We start from the raw sequence: 18,661 nt of genomic DNA, 5'->3' as shown, positions 1-18,661 counted from the left end.
ACCTGTCGGGCAAAGTACTCCTCTACAATGGCAACGTCGTATTTCACGGAGCTGCACTTGCTGGACGCCAGTTCTAGGAGAGGACCAGCATGTTCAGCCTTCATTCCCTGTTTGATAAGGTGGTCCTATTTACAGCAAGAAAAAAGTGTTCAGGAGAGCAAAACAGGCAGGGTCTACGGCTTCCCCCTCAGCCTTACACTTAAGTTTCCTGCATCAGAGCCTGCTGACTACTACCCCACAGCAGCAGGCTCAGCGGTACCTTTATCCAGTTGCCATAGGAGCTGATCCGGAGGCGGGACGACCACCGCAGGGTGTGCAGGATGTCACACTCACTCATTTCTGGCGAGTTCATGGCCAACTGGTTCATGTAAGTTTTCGATGGTGGCAAAATGCCCAGGATTCTCCACAGTATCAAGAAGTAATATTGAAGGGCACAGGCTTCCTACAAGAAGCGAAACCAGCAATCTCAGAGGCAGGAGCTTTTGGTACTGCCTCAAGATCTCCCATGGAGGCCCCATGGGCGGAGGAGCCTGGTAGGCTGCAGTCCATGGGGCTGCAAAGATGCGGAAACGACTAAGCGGCTTCACTCTTTCACGTTCAAGATCTCTCTAACAATAAAAACTGGTCCAAATATCGATATAATTTTTAAAGCAGAACAGGGTGCAGTCCCAATTTTCAACTGAGATTTGGCTCTTAAGTCAGCTCACTGGGTCTTCCTAGAGAATACACCCAAAGCAAAAAATGGTAAAAGACACCTTTTACGTACATATAAAATCTGTCCCACATTCTGTACATTTCACAGGCTAAGAAAGCAATTCTGAGTCCCTGGCTCCCCAGTAATTTACCAAGTGACTGAAAGAGAGCAAGACACTGCCTTCAGCAGGCCCCTTCTGTGGCCTTAACTGCCGTTATGAACTCTACAGGTACGAGACACACTCATGGGGCCACAAAAAAAGCTCAAGTGTGTGGCTTCCAACATCATACATCAACCAGCACTCAGGAGATAAGAACTTAGGTGACCCTTCCTCTCAAAGCCACATTCCTCTCAATGTTAACCAAAGAGAAAAGCAAAAGCAGCTGCCAAGATCCCAGGAGGAAATTCCTGGCAGACTGCTCCCCAGTAATCAGACGCGCGCCCAGCTCTTCCTTAGCCCAGGCTGCCATGGCCTCACCAGGGCTGTCACAGTCTTGCTTTCCTTCCTCCTGACTGTGTCAAGCTGGGACCCAGCTGCCAGCAGGGACGTCAGTGCAGCGTACAGCTCATCATACTTGACGAGCTTGGAGAAGAGGACATCGCAGGCCTAATAACAAGAAAGACAGTCAATCGTTTTCTCTTACTTTGTGGAATTTTTTCCTACTACCCATACACTACCACTTAGCCTCAGGACTGGCGAGCAGCTCACTCCCAATAGTCACTAATGCCTCACTGCAGCAAGAGTCCCCCTCACGGACCAGCCCAGCTTACGGATCATACTGCGAGCACACAAGTGCAGGCCCTGGAGTGAAACTGTTCTGTCCGTTAAAATAGCTGCCTGTGAAAAGGCTAACACAGACAGTCTTTAGAAATAATCTGTCAGAGATGTCAACTGCCAGGAAGGACATCCCCTACTGCCAAATTGGAGCCCAGCAAATAAATCTCAAAACAACATTTTCCTTTTAGAAAAAGCTCAAATCCTAGTACAGACTAAATTCACTCCTTACAGAAAGTTACATCATTCCCTTTCCTCCTAATAGCCTGATTTTGGTGGACACCACCTAACCCACATGCAAAATGGGATTTTTAAATTCCGGGTACCACAGAATCAAGTCGGTTCAAATCATCCTCTGAGGCTTCTGGGGACAGGACACAGTAGAATCTGGGTTGCGGGACAGCATCTGAAAAGCAATGTGCTTATTGAAAGAACGGTTCCACTCTTAAGTCAAACAAGTATGAAACGTAAGAAGACACTTTGGACCAGGGTTTCCCAACCTTGGCATGACCCACTGACACTCTGGGCCAGATGACTCTCTGCTGAGGGGAACTACCCTCTGCACAACAGATGCTGAGCACCATCCTGCTCCCATCCCCCGATGGCCAGCAGCGGCCTCCCAGCTGTGACAACCAAATACGTCTCTGGACACAGCCCTGGGGCCCCTGTGGGGGTGGGGAGTACAATCACCCCCAGCTGACAACTTCTGTTCCAGGAGTTAACTTCTATTCTATGATCACCACGTGAATCGGCAAGACTGCGGCATGAGACTGGAAGCCTTCAATGCTGCCTCCCCCATGTCAAAGGGACCAACCACTAAGAGATCCCAGTGATAAGAAATTCACGTTAGGGCTTGATAAGCATGTCCACCGAATACACTTTATATTTAACAATCCTCAGATGAAAGCAAACGCCTGCAATGCACACAAGAGGAGCTTTATCAAAAGCACGGGCCACTCCCGTGTGTGAAACCCTGGGGAGAGACGGCAGCTCCCACTGTCTGCAGACCAGGCCCAAAGAAGCCAGCCTCTCGGTGAGGCGATGCCCCTGAGGGAGAGTTACACTCCATCGCCCGGAGTGGCAAGAGCACACATGCTGCACCCTAGGACCGGAGGGTTCCAGCTTCTCACATCTCAGACGTTCTTTTTGCTTTTAAATAAACGTGGGATATGTGAGGGTCTGTTTCCGCCAAGAGTTTTGAATCCATAGGTATCTGAGACTACACCAATGACCAAAGGTTCTCAAGGATGCCCCAAGCTCCAAATTCAGCCCCTCCCATGAGAATCAGGAAGTTTCTTATCGAGTCTTCTCTCTGACCTGATGAAAAATGCTTAGACCAGTTTTCTTCTACTTCTTTGAACCCATGATAGAGAGGGGTGGTCGTCCGACGGCTGCTGCTGTCCTGGGATCCACTTGCCCACCCAAAAGGAGGACTAAGCAGGTTATGCTGCACCTTTTAAAACACAAAGATTCAAATTAAGAAAGAGACACAGTCATCATTCTGCTTCTCACTCCAGGCATGATATCAGACTGACACAGCAAAGTCTGGGAAACTTAACCAAAAGAAAATCTTAGATTTTTCTGTGACTTCTTCTGGGAAGCATCTTTTTGCCAGAATATGAAGGCTACAGTGTGTAATGCAGCACTGTCAGAAACACTGACTGCAATGATCCTTAAACGGCCCTCCCACTCTCATTTTGGTTCGCTGGAACAAAGCGATTTACTAATCCATAAAACGTACTGCTCGACCATCATTCAACCACTAGTGAACTAACTGAGGCCTGACACTCAGAGCGCTGTGCTCAACACACATAGAGTGGGGCAGTTCAAAAAAGGACACCTGTGAACAGAACCTATGATCCAATTTCAACAAACACATCAAATGAAATAAATTCATATGTATCGCTTCTGGCTAAACATAAAGTGTGGGCACTGAGACAAAGTCCCAGGGGTCTTCCTCGGGGTACTTAAACACACCACAATGGACACCTGAAACCTCAAGTGAACAGGTCACTTTGGTTTGGGACATGATAATTTGAGAATAACAAAGACCTCAGGAACAGCTGTAAAGCAAAAAGAACATGTTCCTCTGTACCTGCTCAAATAGATACACGGGGGCTTTGGAGTACTGATGAAGCAGATAATCAAAGATCAAAAGCAGGCGAGCCAGGATGAGAGGCACAGAGCGCATCTGGGCATCCATGCTGGCACTGAGCTCCTGGATGACCTGCACAAGGAGCATCAGGATGTCCCGCCGGCCTTTCTCAGAGAAGCTGTGGAAGATGAGGAGCAGCAGCTGCAAGTGCTCCACGTTCAGATCCTCCGTCTCAGCGGGCACCGCCCCCTGCAGAGCATTCTGCCTCATGGTCGACAAAAACCTACCACAGAGGAGAGGAGAACACGTCTGGCGGGAAAAGTCAGAACATCCCCCAAGAGTTACAGTGTCCGGTGCCAGAAAAGGCACGTCAAGAGAACAAATTAAGGGAGGCAAGAAGCTACATGTAATGAGAAGATAAAAATTGAATCTTGGCTACCAAAAAACTAGATTTGGCCACAAAAGCATTTTCAACAACCCTTCAACAACATTAATTGTGGCCACAGCAGTGTTAACTCCCACGCTGCCATTTCTGACAATGAAAAAGAACTACAAGCTCTCCAAAAGGTGGCTTTTTTTTTCTTTAATAAATCTGGGTAGACAGAAACAATTCAACTACCTTTTTCTCTATCAACTGATTCTACAGATCAATTCTCATTTTGAGAATTCATACTACAGGTTAAAAATCACAACATGGTAACAGGTGAAAATAGCTCAATGCGTTAAAAGGCAGCAGAAAATTTACACTATTTAGAGAACTTGTGAGAAAACCTTTCATGCAAACGAGGAAAGAATGCCACAGCTCTTTCCTCTGCCTTTGGCCCTCAGGAGAGAGGCGTGTATTCTAATAAGGGTTTCCCTCACCACTCCCCTACCCTCCACCTTCTAGCCTTTCTGCACGATTCGTATCGTGCATGTCTGGCATTCACGGGGGTTTATGATTTCTCAAATCCAGCAGTAGAGCTATCTGATCATGGACTGTGAAGGAGGAAAACAAAGCCTTTTAGGAAAACTAACTGCTTTGAAGACTCCCAACCATGTAAACAAAAATGGCAAATATAGGTCCATCTAAAGAGGATTTAGATGATTAATCTGAGCTTCCCCCAAGTAAAAATATTCTTTAAAAGTTGTCCAAAAAAGACTGCAAGTCACTCTAAGTGGTTTTGTGTCGAAAGCAAAATAACCAAAGACAGAGTTGGCCTCCCTGATCCTTTTCAAAAAAAACCAGGTCAGGATAAAATTGGTTTATGTTCCGGATTCAGGTTCTCTCTCATAATTGGAATCAAATCCTCCATGTGCTAAAGGGAAGATTCTGTTTCCAGATCCTAGTTTATGTATATCTGTTTTTTAAACAGCCCCCCAGCTCCTCCCAAATCCCCCCATCAGAAACATACTCCCACCCTTGCCACTTTAAGCCTATCATCAGAGTACCATCTCAGGGCCACAGATGAACTACAAATCAGCCAAACGAATTTTAAATAGCAGCCTTCTCCATAGGGCTTCTGTTGGAGTTATCTTACCTGTCCCAAACTTTGAGGCATTCAGGGACGTCAGGGTCACCTTGAGTGCTGGCTTTATGTTGCCAGATGAGCAGGAGGCGTGAAAGCACAGAGAGGCTCTGAGGGTGAATATACAAGGGCCATGGGCCCTCAGAGAAAGGAGCAACTCCCAGCTGCTGCAACAGTGTGTTCTAACATGAAAGACACATAAGAGGCCATTAGGGAAACAGGCAGGGAAGGAGGCTGCTTTTTAACACTGACAAAGAGTCCTTGCCGCCAAAAAGCAGGCGTGCATGCAGACAGCAGAGTCAGGGTCAGTTCCAATGGACATGGTGTCTTTGAAAGAAAACTTCAAACTTCAGCTGTAATAGCTAACAGTTTTTCTTTGAAGTCAGTTACGTACCACAAATAACACTCCAAAGGGGGAGCTGCAACAACTTAAGAGGGCCAGCAACCTGCATTAATAGCATTAGCAGAGAAATCTCGCCTCAACGATGTCGCGGCACCCAGAATTAATCAGGCCGCAGTCTCTGCCTCCAGTTGTAGCGTGGTTTCAGATGAGCTTTACTTTCAGCTCAGTCATCTAAGCTGCAATTTATCTCCTCAGACACACACACAAACTGAGCAGGATGCCAACGGAAAACCAGACAAATGCCTGCTTTCTCATTTGGCTTTAGAAAACACAAATCATGGTTACCTCAGGACATAGGATAAATTTTGAAGTCTGCCAAACTAAATTATACTCTTGTAAAAAAACATCCAAGAGGACCCTATTCCTCGAAAATGTTCAAAAAGGCATGGATATCGCGCATAGCTCCCATGTATTGGCGGGTCACACGGGGCAAGTGCTGTATGGAGACTGTGACACTGAACGCCCAGGGGGAAACGGCAGACGGGGTGTGCTCTGCTGCACTGATGAGGGCCAGGGCTCAGGGTGGCTTAGGAGCAGGACCAAAGCCACAAGATCGCCAAGTGACAAGCCAGGCTTCTCTCTAAAACCCACATTCTTAACCATCACGCTCAGCAAAGACATGATGACTAACTTTTCTGTTCCTGACTCAAGAAAACAATTCAAAACACAAATAAACATGTCTGATCTACTGCGTAAGTCTTAACTGGAGCACTACTGGTAACAAAAAATAAAACCAAGGCACACGCAGCCACAGCGGTGGCAACCACAAAGACCGAGCAAGCATGAAACCATACTCTACACAAGCTGCATCACACACAGACACAGAATCGTCGAGCTTGAAAACGCAGAAACCAAGGGACACAGCGATGTTCTCGTAACAACCGTAAAGCTATGCCTCTGTGTGGACGGCAACAAAAGCAAGCATGGCAGCACTGAAACCAGGAACTCGGCGAGAGGACCTGGCTGCCGTCTGCTCTCCGCTGTTCGCCACCTCTAAGTGAGCTTGTCTGCCTCGTGCCAGATGGGTTAGGGCTCAGAGCCGTAACAAGCAAGCCAACACTCCTCGGGAACCGGCTTTCCCCACCCCTCGCACTGACGACTTCCTAAGGAGCAAGTCTGAGTCACGACGGAGCGGACCCCGGCCCGACGCATCTGGACACCCTCCGAGCACCCTTCCCCGCCGCTCCCCGCACCGGCACCCCTGAGGTGAGCCTCGGCCTCCCTTCTCCTGCTGGCCCCGACCCATCTCCCTGTTTCTCATCACTTCAACAACGGCCTCCCAGTGGGCAATCCCCAAAGCTGTAGTATCAGTCTTCACTTTTTAACTCCTAAATTTCAGACTCACATTTCCAACTATTTTCTAAGACATCTTCATCCCTCTGGCACCTCAAAATTTCACTATTTAAAGTGGTGGTGTTTTTTTTTTCAAAAGCAGTAATGGTGACTATTTTATTCATATTTAAAATACTGATAATACAGCTTTTCTCATTTGATTGAAAGGGCTACAGAATCTAACATACCGACAAAGGGAAAAATACAATCACATAGACGATGCCTCTGCTAACTGTCTTCAGCTTACTGCTTCGGTAAAAGAGAGCTTCACCTTCAGCTATTCCATTTTCTTGACTGCAAACAACTCCAAGGCTCGCCTACTGCAAGGACCTAAAAGTCATTTTGGAGGGCTGACACTGACTCATTTTTAAAAACAGAAAATGGCAAATCATGCCTCCTGTACCTAAAGAACCCAAAGGATCATTCTGAGTAATTGTGACGAAGTGACCACGAGCATGTGAGTCGGTGTCGTCACTGTGGGAAACACTATGGAGGTTCCCAGGAAACTAAAAGCACAACTAGGACCCGACAGCCCCGCTCCTGCGCACATATTCAGACAAAACACGGTTCAAACAGATGCACACAGCCCTAGGGTCCCAGCAGCACTCACAACAGCCGAGACGTGGAGCAATGTCAACGCCTGTCGGCTAACAGCGAAAACGAGAGCAGTGCACACGCTCAGCCGCGAGCAGGAATGGAGCAGCGCCGCCTGCGGCGACGACAGGGCCGCAACCAGAGAGCACCCGGCCCAGTGAGGCCAGAAAGAGAGCAGCAAATGCCCGACGACACCGCTTTCACGGAGAATCTAAATATGACAAAAACGAACCTGTCTGTGAAGCAGACACAGAATCACGGATGCAGCAGACAGACTGGGGGCTGCCAAAGTGGAGAGGGCTGGAGGGGGGTGGGGTGGGGGCTGGGGCTGGCGGACGCAAGCTTTCACAGACGACGGCAGACAAGGCCCTGCTGCACAGAACAGGAGACTACACTCAATATCCTGTGATAAACTGTAACGGAAAAGGACACACTACAAAAGACGCATACGCATAACTGAATCACTCTGCTATACAGCAGCAATTAACACCACGCTGTAAATCAACTGTACCTCAATAACAAAATGTGTAACAGAGGGAGCCTGAAAAAGCAAGTGGCACGTGAGTAAGTACCATCTGAGTCGGCTTAAACCTGGAAGAGCGTGCCCGAGTTCTCAGTATCACTCCTTTTACCCCAAAACCAACTCTCTTTCCTGATTTCCCAATTTCTATTAAGACAAGAGCATCCTGCTGGTCTCATTTGGGTTTCAAGGGTTTTAAATTTGGCAGTATCTTAGATTCTTAAGCTCTCCTTATCTCTCACCTCATTCAAACAATTTCCCATGATCTCTACGCTAGGTCCTTCATCCTCCCTGTCTCCCTTTCTCATGAAGCCACACTAACTCAAGTCATCTTTATTTCTTCAGTTCCTGTAACAGTACCTGAAACATGAAATGAACCTAGATCACCACAGTAACAGTATTGTTCAGTTATAATTTTACATGCAATATTAAATATAGTATTAAACATTAACAGTAACAAAACATTTTATTAAGACACTGTGTATCTGGCAACTTAAATCAGGCATCTTGGGTAAGACAACTTTGCACATTATTGCAAAGAAATAATATCCAAGGTAAGGGGACTCAACAGCAGACAGGTTACAATGACTATCCTTCAAAGCAGTGAAATATGGGAAACAGTTTACAGTCCCATGCCTGGAGACAGAATGAAAAATGGAGATCTGAGAGCTTCCTCTGCAGTGTCAGCAGCTATGGGCAGCCCAGCTGCACATCCACACAATGTCTGTAATTATTTTTAAAATGCTAAGAGAGCAGGATCATCACAGGATTCTTAAGAATCCCTATTCTCTAAAGAAAAATATTCCTTCCCCATTATTTGGACATAAAAGTTCAGCCAAGAAAAGTGCAAATCTATCACCTTTGGAACCTCTCTTGATAAAGTCAGACCTGGGCGAGGAGCTGCTAATTTTGGCAGGAAACGCTGACCCTTCACTCTGAGAAGTTACTGCAGGCAATATCATAACTGAAGCATCTTCTGCTCTTCACCTTAGGTCAATAGCTTTTCTACTCTACTTATTGATATAGTCTCTTTCCTGCTAAAAAAATTTTTCCCCATGTACCAGTAGGTAAGCATAAATAGGTTTTATAATTACCTTTTTAAACAACAAAAGAAATGCCTCAGGATTTATCAGATAGCTTGGGACTGTGAGAATTTTTTTTTTTTTTTTGGCAGCACCATGCTGCAACTTAGTTCCCTGATCAGGGAACCCACGCCCCCTGCAGGGCAAGCGCGGAACCCTAGCCACCGGACCAATTCCCTGTGAGAATCAATTTTTTAACTTCATGAAATAAGTTCCTGGATTTTGCCCCTTTGGGGGCAAGTACAAGTCCTTGAATTGTGTTTTGATTCTGAGAAACCACTGAAATAATCTTAAGAGTAACAAAAATATTTTCATTAACAACCTTAGAGCTAATTATTGGAGATCTCCCAAATTAAATTCTACTGGGGTTGGTTGGGGAGAGTTGGGGGCGAATACTGGGTGGCGGGCGTGGTCACATTAACTGAGAATCTGAATTTTTAACAAATTCCCCAGGAACCCTTATGCACACTAAAGACTGAGAAACACTAGCTCTAATTATGTTAATCAAGTTATTATCAGGATATGACACTGTCAAATCTTGGGAGAGAATGTGAGTCCCCATACCCCTGGCACACTGCTAGTGAGGGAAAACCTTGGTGCTACAACAGAGGGCACCTTGGCATCATCTGCTTAAGGCCACAGACTCTACAACCTGTCAATCCTACTTCAATTTATATTCCCAAGAGACTCACTTGCAACAGGGGACATACAGGGGGTACGCACAAGAAAGAGCGCAGCAGGACACCCTGGGGGCCCAGTGGTTAAGAATCCTCCTGCCAGTGCAGGGAACATGGGTTCGAACCCTGGTCCAGGAAGATCCCACGTGCTGCAGAGCAACTAAGCCCGCACGCCGGGAGCGCCTGCTCCACCACAGGAGAAGCAGTCGCGACGAGCAGCGTCCGCACGGCAACCAGAGCAGCCCCCACTCAGCAAGAGGCAGTGCAGCCAAAGTAATTAACCTTTTCAAAAATAAAATCATGCCACACCTGGAATAACAATGCTATCTGACACAACCCAAATGTTCATCAGCTGGAGCAGAAGGGGCATGAACAAACTGGTACAGCCACAAACACAGTGAAACACATGCAGCAGCCAAAAACTACAGCAGCGTGCAAACGCGCAGGCAAACTCTGACAATAAAGTGCTAAATAATGTGAGGTGAGAAGTGCCTCAGAACTGCCCAGAACGTGATGTCACTGCTAGAAGCAAGCAAATGACTTTACCTTTTAAAATATTCCTTAAATGCCAAAGCAAATACATCTATGAAGCTAATGAAGTGAGGAATTTAAGATTCAGGATTCCAGGTATCAGCTACTTCAGTGAGGAAAGAAAGCTACAGGTTTTAGAATTCCACAATCAAGATCCTAGACTTGATTTTGGTGGCGGGTTGTCTATGGGAGCTTATCATGGACCTTGAGTCCATCCTTGTTCACCTCCTGGATGATACTGACCAACACAGCCATACCGTGCTCTGAAAGGGATACACTTGGATAGTTTCAGACAAAACTGTGCCAACAGTTCAGCATGGAAGAGGTGATAAAAGTTCAACATGTTGGACGCCAGGCCTAAGAACCAGAAGAACACCCACCTCCTGTAATCTGACTGATTCTTTTAAGACAAGCGTTCTAATTTATATTCTCAGATCACTAACGGCGCTTAACATTTCCTACATTGTTGGCCATTTATTATTTTTTAATAAAACGTCCCCTTGTCTATTTACTTTTATACTAGGACAGTTATCAGGAGTGGGTTTTGTAGCTCTTCCTTTTCTTTAAACTTACTGAGTGAGTTGGAGATAAAGGACACATATTCTTGAAATGATCTTAAATAAGGCAGAGGGACATCCTAGAGTAGTCTCTCAACACTCTTTCCAGGGAGGGGATCCCAAGACAAACTGTTCCCGAGCTACAGAAATAAGTGCAGCCTACGGAGCGCAGAAGCAGAGAGCTCTTGGCCCGCACCGTCGCAGCGCGCACACACCTGCAGGTGAGGCGACTGAAGGTCCGAAGTCACCAGGGAGTGGTTGAAGTGATAGAGGGCGGCCGCAAACTCTTCATCTGATGCACCTTGAAGACAAGGGAAAACCAATTACTCAAGCACCTACTTGATGCGGTGCACCACCCTGCCAGCAGCCAAACGCTGCTGGAAAATGCCCGCCAGGCGCATTTCCTGTCTACTGACCCTTGAGCCCATCCTTGTCCACCTCCTTAATGATACTGGCCAAGGTGGCCATATGGTGCTCTGAAAGAGATACGCTCAGATAGTTTCGGATAAAATTGTTCCGGGAGTTCAGCATGGAAGAGGTGATGAAGTTCAAAATGTTGGAAGCCAGGCCTAAGAACTGGAAAGAACACATAAAGGTCACACCAGGTTCATGAGCCCAGAGCTCCCACAGACCCCAAACACAAATGAAACCCGCCCGCAGACCTCACGCGGTAAACAGGGTGACTCGCAGACTCAGGCTCTCAATCACTGACAATGTGACTAAGTTTAATTGCGGCAGCCTTTCTCATGTGATTGTACCAATTACAGACAATGGTGTGTCAATTTAATACAACTGACTTCACAGAGTACTGCACAAAGACAGAGGATTTGCAAGTAGATGGGCTCACCTCTTTCATTCCTCTAAGTTCCTGTCTTTGTCCAGCTCTAAGATATTACTGACATATTCAATTCTGAAGCCTGTATTATCACTATACACATCTGGAATGCCCAGTTCTTCACTTCTCTATTAAAATTAAATTGGGGGATTCCCTGACGGTCCAGTGGTGAGGACTGTGCACTTTCACTGCCAAGGGCCTGGGTTCTATCCTTGGTCGGGGAACTAAGATACCATAAGCTGCACAGCAGTGACCAAAAGAATAGTCATAATTTAACTAGAGTGAACTGAATCAAGCTGAATTATTACGTAAATGTTTTAAACCCATAACCTTGACTACACTAAGCTGTATAAAAGCCACGATCGTATCTGACCTGTTTACCGATAGGGCTTCAGAAGAGGGAATGACAGTGTGCCACCCACAAACACTGGTTGCACAGACAGTTAGCATTCAATTATGACACACTGGACGTAGGCGACGGGCCCGTTAATTCTTCACAACACTCTCAGGAGGCACAATCACTCCCATACAACAGGAGACAAAACAGGCTCAGAGAAATTCAGGTTCTTGCCTGAAGTCATAAAGTCAGTAAACGCAGTAGAAGCAGGACTCAATTCGCTTCTATATAACCCTAAACTCTATGTTACTAACCCTCAATCAGAGAAACACCATCAGGAGTACGAGAGTTATTTAATGAAACACAATCAATATACTTAAGCCCTAAGTAAAAATGTCTTTAAACATTAATGATCCATGCCGATGAATGGCAAAAACTATCACAATACTATAAAGCAATTATCCTGCAATTAAAATAAATTAATTTTAGAAAATTAATGATTCAACATACAAGACGGTTTTATTCCAATGATCTGCTTTTCACACGCCTTCTCCCCATTTCTCCTTTCCCACTCAGAAATCCACTCTTACCAACTCAGGATCTTTGCGACTGGCCAAGATGTTGCCCTTCTCCCCAGGAGCCTGCTTACTGGGGCTCTTGACACGGGGCGAGCTCTCCAGGGGAGGGGACGGGGGAGGAGGCGGAGGAGCCACCTTCTCTTTACTGGGGGAGATGGTCTCTTCAAACCACTGCCCCAAGATAGGTTCACTGTCATCATCTAACAGGGAAAGAGAAAAGTTAACAAAGTAACAGAAGTTACCCACTTTTAAAATTGTTTCAGTACACCTGCCTTGTAAAAGTGCCTGAGTCAAAAAGAATACAAGGTATCTAAATTATGGTGGAAGACACATAGTGGCATAAAGTTGTCAAAACTCATACAAATGTATACAGCAAGTGTATGAAGTGCTTTACTCTGTGTAAGTTATACCTCAACAAGACCAACATTGTTTTAGAAGAACCCCAGGAAGGAATAGAAATCACCTCACTTTATTTTACTGGCAACAAGCCAAAAGTTCTCAAGCGCAAACTTTTACTTGTCATCAACTGTAAGCCCCCAGATAAGAATCGAACTTTTTTGCAATACTACATACGTTGTTCCCACAAACCTGGATAGAGAGAATCTGACATGCTTATTTTATTTACTCTCTCTCCACACCAAGGCAGGAGGGAATGTTACTAGCAACCTGGTCTAATTACTAGTACTAATAGCCTGTTACTAGGAACCAGCAAGCAGGAGGGAGTTCACCACATGAGTCAGTGTAGAAAGAGACAAAAACAAGTGAGAAGTGTCCTGACTGCAGAGGAAAAGAAACCAGAGCAATCTGAGCTTTGCTGGCGGTGGCTCCACTCACTCAGTCTTCAACCTCCACTTACTCTTGAGGACCAGGTCACCTTTAAGGGCACATGCGGTCAAGATCCAGGCTGGGCCGGTGAGAGAAGGCGGTGAGCGGAAGCCCCGGGGCGCGTCCTGCTGCACTCTGGGCCCCGGGAGAGGGCGGGGGTGCCTACCTTGGCTGCTGTCCTCCTCCGTGCTGCTGAAGTCGTCCTCGTAGTAGGTGTTTGAGTCAGTGGAGGCACTGGCATCGCTGCTCATGGAGCCCTTCCTCTGGCGCTGCAGGACACATGCCTGGGAAAACAGCGAGGATTCTGGAATCAGTGACCCCGAAAACGAAGCCACCTTCCTTCGGCCCTGTCACCACGTGAACAGTCTTCTCTGTGTCTCTTCTTTCTAAATCCAAGTGAACTATTTCTCCTAATAGCTCCCTTCAGGACTCTCATAGCTTTATCCTAAAACAGGAGTCTCCAACCCCCAGGATCTAAAAGCCTGATGATCTGAGATGGAGGTGACATAATAGAAATAAAATGCACAGTAAGTGTAACGCACTTGAATCACCCCCAAACTACCATCCCACCCCACCCTCAACACCATCCCTGATCTGTGGAAAAACTGTCTTCCACAAAACAGGTCCCTGGTGACAAGAAGTCTGGGGACCACTGCTATAAAAACACTCCAAAACCCTAACTCTGGACAAGAACTAAAAAGAAGTTTTCCAGTGTCCTCTATGTTTTGTTTCAGCAGGCCAACTGTCACAAATTGCCCAGGGCCCACCATGGGATTTTCCAGGCAATAGTACTGGAGTGGACTGCCATTTCCTTCTCCAGGGGATCTTCCCAACCCAGGGATCAAACCGGGGTCTCCCGCATTGTAGACAGTCGCTTTACCGTCTGAGCCACCAGGAAGTCCTGATAATCAATAGCTAATTCAAATCTCTGGAATCATTAGGAGCTTTTTTCATCTTCAAAACCATTACCACAAATGACGCATTTACAAAGACTAAGGCACGCAGTCCGTCTCATTCGTTTTAAGGAGGATATCTAAGAAGGCCTCACAGGCTCTCAGCAGCGTGACCCCACCCACCTTCCTGTAGGAAGTTGAGAGCAGTGTCAGCAGCAGGCTCGTCAGTGGGACAGCGTCAATCAGCCGCTGAATCCTCTGCATGGAGCTACTCTGAGCCATGATGCTCAGGACTGCAGGGGGGCCATCCGCTTCCCAGCCCTGAAGGTAAAGAGAGAGTTAATGTCAGGTTTCAACAGGAAGTAAGCACCTGATCTGATGGCTCAAGCGAACATAAGCCAGAAGAGGAGCCAGCAGCCCCCATGCTGATTCTGAGGACAAGCCCTCACCTTGTGCAGAGCCTCCACTTGCAGGTCTTGAAAAAGAGACGTCAACAGCTTGACGGCATGGTTTGCCAATATTACTGAGAGTACCCCAAAGCCCTGATGCCTACACAAAGCAAAAGGGAAACACAAACTTTCAGACAACAAATTACAATCATGGATTTTGCCATTGTGAGGCCCTTTAAGAATCTACTGACCTTTCCCCAGGGGGTGAAAAAAACTGCAAAAACTTAAAATCTACACATAATTTCAGAAGTTCACTCTCCCTGAAGCCCACCTACAGACTGCCTAGGGAGCCTCAGACCTCAGGCTAAGAACTGGACTAGAAGAAACTCTGGAATCTAAACTGTCAATTCAAAGCTACTGGGTCAGGTGAAAACACTGACATTTACAAGCCATTCTTTCGGGAACTTCTCTGGTGGCACAGTGGATAAGAATCCTCCTGCCAATGTAGGGGACACAGGTTAGATCCCTGGTCCAGGAAGATCCCATATGCCGAGGGGCAACTGAGTATGCGTGCCACAACTAGGGAGCCTGTGCTGTAGAGGCGAAGCCCCGCAGCAAGAGACGCCGCCCCGAGAGAAGCCCCTGGCTGCCACAGAGAGAGGGGCCCACGCAGCAAGGGGGCCCGCACGGCCAAAAATAAACACGGAAATGAGTCTTTCACAAAGTCATTCTTTTGAGAAGAAATGGCTAAAAACTAGCAACTTTTACAAAATATCTGGACAGGAGAGAATAAAAACAAAGCTTTGCATTAAATCTGAGTAGAACTTTCTCTTTCTGTTCAAATGACCACACAACAGAGGGTTAGTATATCTGATATACAAAGAGCTCCCGTAAATCAGTAAGAAGAAAGTATAAACACCAAAGGGGAAACTGGAGCAAATGATACGGGCAGGACGAAAATGACCACGATCACAGGAGGACTCCACGCAATGCAGTGAGAGCCCTGCAGGGACAGCTCTCCCCTCTGGGATCAGCGCACAGGAAGACCAAGCCACCCACTAGCAGAGAGGACGGCGGGCAGCGGCGTAACCCACACAGCCGGGAGCGCACGCCAGAGCACCATTACTAGATCAGAATGCCTTTGTCCACGCAATCAAACTTCTAGAAACTGACGCCAAGGGGATAACTGAGCAAGTGCACAGAGATTTGCTTCAGAAGGATTATTAAAGTACACTTTATCAAAACAAGATATATGGCACAACCTAAATAAGTGTTTGAAAAGTTAATCGGTTAACTATGGCGTATTTATATAGCGGAATACCATCAGTCGTTAACAACATAGATCTATAATTGTGTCACTGAAAGTGTCTACAATATGTAGTATCAGTGATCCTATTTTCTTAAAGATATCTGTTTAACATATGTGCACAGAAAAATGTCTGGAAGAATGTTTACCAATTTGGGTGGTAGATGATTTTTTGATGATTTTTTTTTTTGCTTTCTTATGACTTGCTACCTACACAATGTATATACATTCCTTTTAAACCTCAGGAAACTACAACTACTTTTTATACGTTTCTTCAGCTTCCAAGGATACACCTGTTGGCATTCTGTTTCCTTCACAATGCCAAGTGTAACAACAGACACTCAAAAATCACAAAGCGCTGCCCCCTCTGGAACAGGCTAACCTCCCCACGTTGCCTGGTGTCTACGGCCTACTATATCGATGCCTGTTTCAGGCTCCAGCTCAGCACACTTCCTCAGGGGAGCCTGCCTTATTTCTCTCGCCAGGTCAAATGCCCTTATTATACTACTCTCTAGACACAATCTGACATGTATTTGCATGAATATCGGCTTCTTCTCTCTTCAGAACGTCTATTTTGTTGGTCCACTGCAGCATTCCAGAACTCATACAGAGCCTGAGACAGAGAAGGTAGTGAATAAGTTGCTAAGGTCCAGAATTCGACTTCCTCCTTGAACTCGAGACTCACATACCCAAGTGCCTACTCGGCATCTCACAGAGAGCCTACCGGTCCTCTCAAAAGCAGCATGGCCCGGATGAAATTCTTCATTTCTTCCCCTTCCTGTCACTCAATCTATTCCTAAATTGGTGTTCCCTCTCTCAGTAAATTACACAGTTCCAGATGCTCATGCCAAAAACTTCTGATATATTTTTCACACTCAACATGCAAGCCACCAGCAAATCCTATCATTTTCCAACATGACTCATTCTCCCTGCCTTTCCCAGCACCACCAGACTCCAAACCCCTCCTCGCTTGCTCAGAGGCGTGAGCCTCCCACCTGTTCTAGCTCCCTCTTGCCTTACAACCCTACATACAGTCTATTCTCTGCAGGGGGGCTGGGTTCTCAGTCGGTAACAACTCAGATCTTATCACTCCGCTCTTGCAAACCCTCACATACCTACAGCTTACACCTGGCCCAAGGTGATCTGGCCCTGGGAACCTCTCTGACTGGATTTTCTACCACTCTCCTCCTCAATTTCTCTGCTCTAGACACTCTGACCTTGCTGATCCTTCAAAATGCCAACCATACTTCCACCTCGAGACCTGAACAATTCTACCTCAAATATTTTCGAGGTTCATCTGTCACTTCACATCTACATCTTGTTTTCAGAGCCCTTTCCCAACCATGCTAACTAAAACAACAGGCCCTGGCGGTTCCTGACCCCTTGTTCTGGCTTTTCTTCCCAGCACTCATGCCATGATAATCAATTATAAACCTACTGTTTGTTATAAAACTACTGATTGATCACTGTTCTCCAGTTAAAAAATAAATTCCAGGGCTTCCCTGGTGGCTCAGTGGTAAAGAACCTGCCTGCCAGTGCAGGAGACTCGGGTTTGATCCCTGACTCAGGAAGATGCCACATGCCGGGCAACTAAGCCCATGTACCACAACTCCTGAGCCCATGCTCTGCAAAAGAGAGGCCGAGGCAACGAGAGGCCTGCACACCACAGCAGCAGAGATGCAGCGCAGCCTCAGATAAACCACGCTATTTTTAAAAAAAGAAAACAAAACTCTATAAAGTCAAGGAGATTGCTTTGAGTAGCACCTCAATGCCTGGACAGAGCACTGAAAAAAACAGATGAAATCCAGAAATAAGCCTGGGCTTCAAAAATGAAACCTCAACAACACAGAAATCATGTCTCTAACTTTTTCCTGGTAAGCAAGGGTTTCTGTCCAGACTTCATCAAAACAGCAGCAAATGTTTCAGGAAGCAAGCTATGAGGCCAGACCGAATCCTCACATTAAAGGTTAAACGTGCAAGTGCATAAGCAACTCCAAGTCAAGCGAGCCCGTTTTATAAAAGAGAAGCACTTTTCTTCCCTAGCTGGGGCCTCACGGAAGTCCTAAAACGTGTATTACACGAGTATTTTCTCCCTCTTACAGAGAAGGAAACAAGACTGGAAAGAATGAGCGACTTACCCAAAGTCACATAGCTACGCTATACAGACAGTGAACTACAGTCGTCATCTTCGTTGTTCACATCCACTGGATGGAGGCAAACTTTCCTGTTGCTATGGAGATGAGAGGAGTGACACCAGCTCCCCATCAACAGACAACGGCAGGAGAGCGCAACACAAGTGGCATCAAATGAACACATACCCTTTCCCGGGCCCCAGCTTCGGAGAGCCCACGCCCTCTTTGGTACGAGAAAGGATGTCTCTGACTCGGAGAGCGGCCAGTGGATCTTTCTCTTTCCCCTTGTCAGCCAAGGCAGTAGGACTGAGGTTCAGTATGAGGAAAAGGCTGTTCAACAAACACCAGGCACCCAGCAACTGGAAGTTCTGATAGTGCTGTTGAAAAAGGCACAAAATATACACATACAGACAGAGAGGCCACAGGCTACACCTCTTAAGAGACTACAGGGAAAGCAGAGGCAGAGACGTCTTACCTCACCACCGGCCCGGCGGGAACTGCTGATTGCCTGTCCAATCATGTCATAGATTTCAAGCTGTCCAAAAGTAAACACACACAGCAATCTGAGCAAGGTGACACAGCTCATTATAAACGCTAA

At 46.5% G+C, this 18,661-nt stretch overlaps 1 protein-coding gene across 4 annotated transcripts in view; it reads right to left on the bottom strand.

Annotated features, from left to right (window-relative positions):
* Positions 1–18,661, bottom strand: part of UBR4 (ubiquitin protein ligase E3 component n-recognin 4) — a 132,319-nt gene that overhangs the window by 97,771 nt on the left and 15,887 nt on the right. For all 4 annotated transcript variants that reach the window (XM_052661867.1, XM_052661884.1, XM_052661876.1 and 1 more), the window contains exons 10-24: positions 18,539–18,598; positions 18,250–18,440; positions 14,686–14,785; positions 14,420–14,557; positions 13,510–13,627; positions 12,531–12,718; positions 11,185–11,344; positions 10,984–11,069; positions 5,085–5,254; positions 3,565–3,847; positions 2,787–2,922; positions 1,796–1,875; positions 1,173–1,301; positions 260–442; positions 3–125 (exon numbers count right to left, since the gene is read on the bottom strand). In XM_052661867.1, coding sequence (XP_052517827.1) covers positions 3–125; positions 260–442; positions 1,173–1,301; positions 1,796–1,875; positions 2,787–2,922; positions 3,565–3,847; positions 5,085–5,254; positions 10,984–11,069; positions 11,185–11,344; positions 12,531–12,718; positions 13,510–13,627; positions 14,420–14,557; positions 14,686–14,785; positions 18,250–18,440; positions 18,539–18,598 — 2,145 coding nt within the window. The remainder of the gene's footprint in view (positions 1–2; positions 126–259; positions 443–1,172; positions 1,302–1,795; positions 1,876–2,786; positions 2,923–3,564; positions 3,848–5,084; positions 5,255–10,983; positions 11,070–11,184; positions 11,345–12,530; positions 12,719–13,509; positions 13,628–14,419; positions 14,558–14,685; positions 14,786–18,249; positions 18,441–18,538; positions 18,599–18,661) is intronic.

This window comes from Budorcas taxicolor, chromosome 2 (assembly GCF_023091745.1).
Source record: "Budorcas taxicolor isolate Tak-1 chromosome 2, Takin1.1, whole genome shotgun sequence".
NCBI lineage: Eukaryota > Metazoa > Chordata > Mammalia > Artiodactyla > Bovidae > Budorcas > Budorcas taxicolor.
The sequence above is the reverse complement of the archived record's forward strand: the minus strand, read 5'-3'. Positions and strand labels throughout refer to the sequence as shown.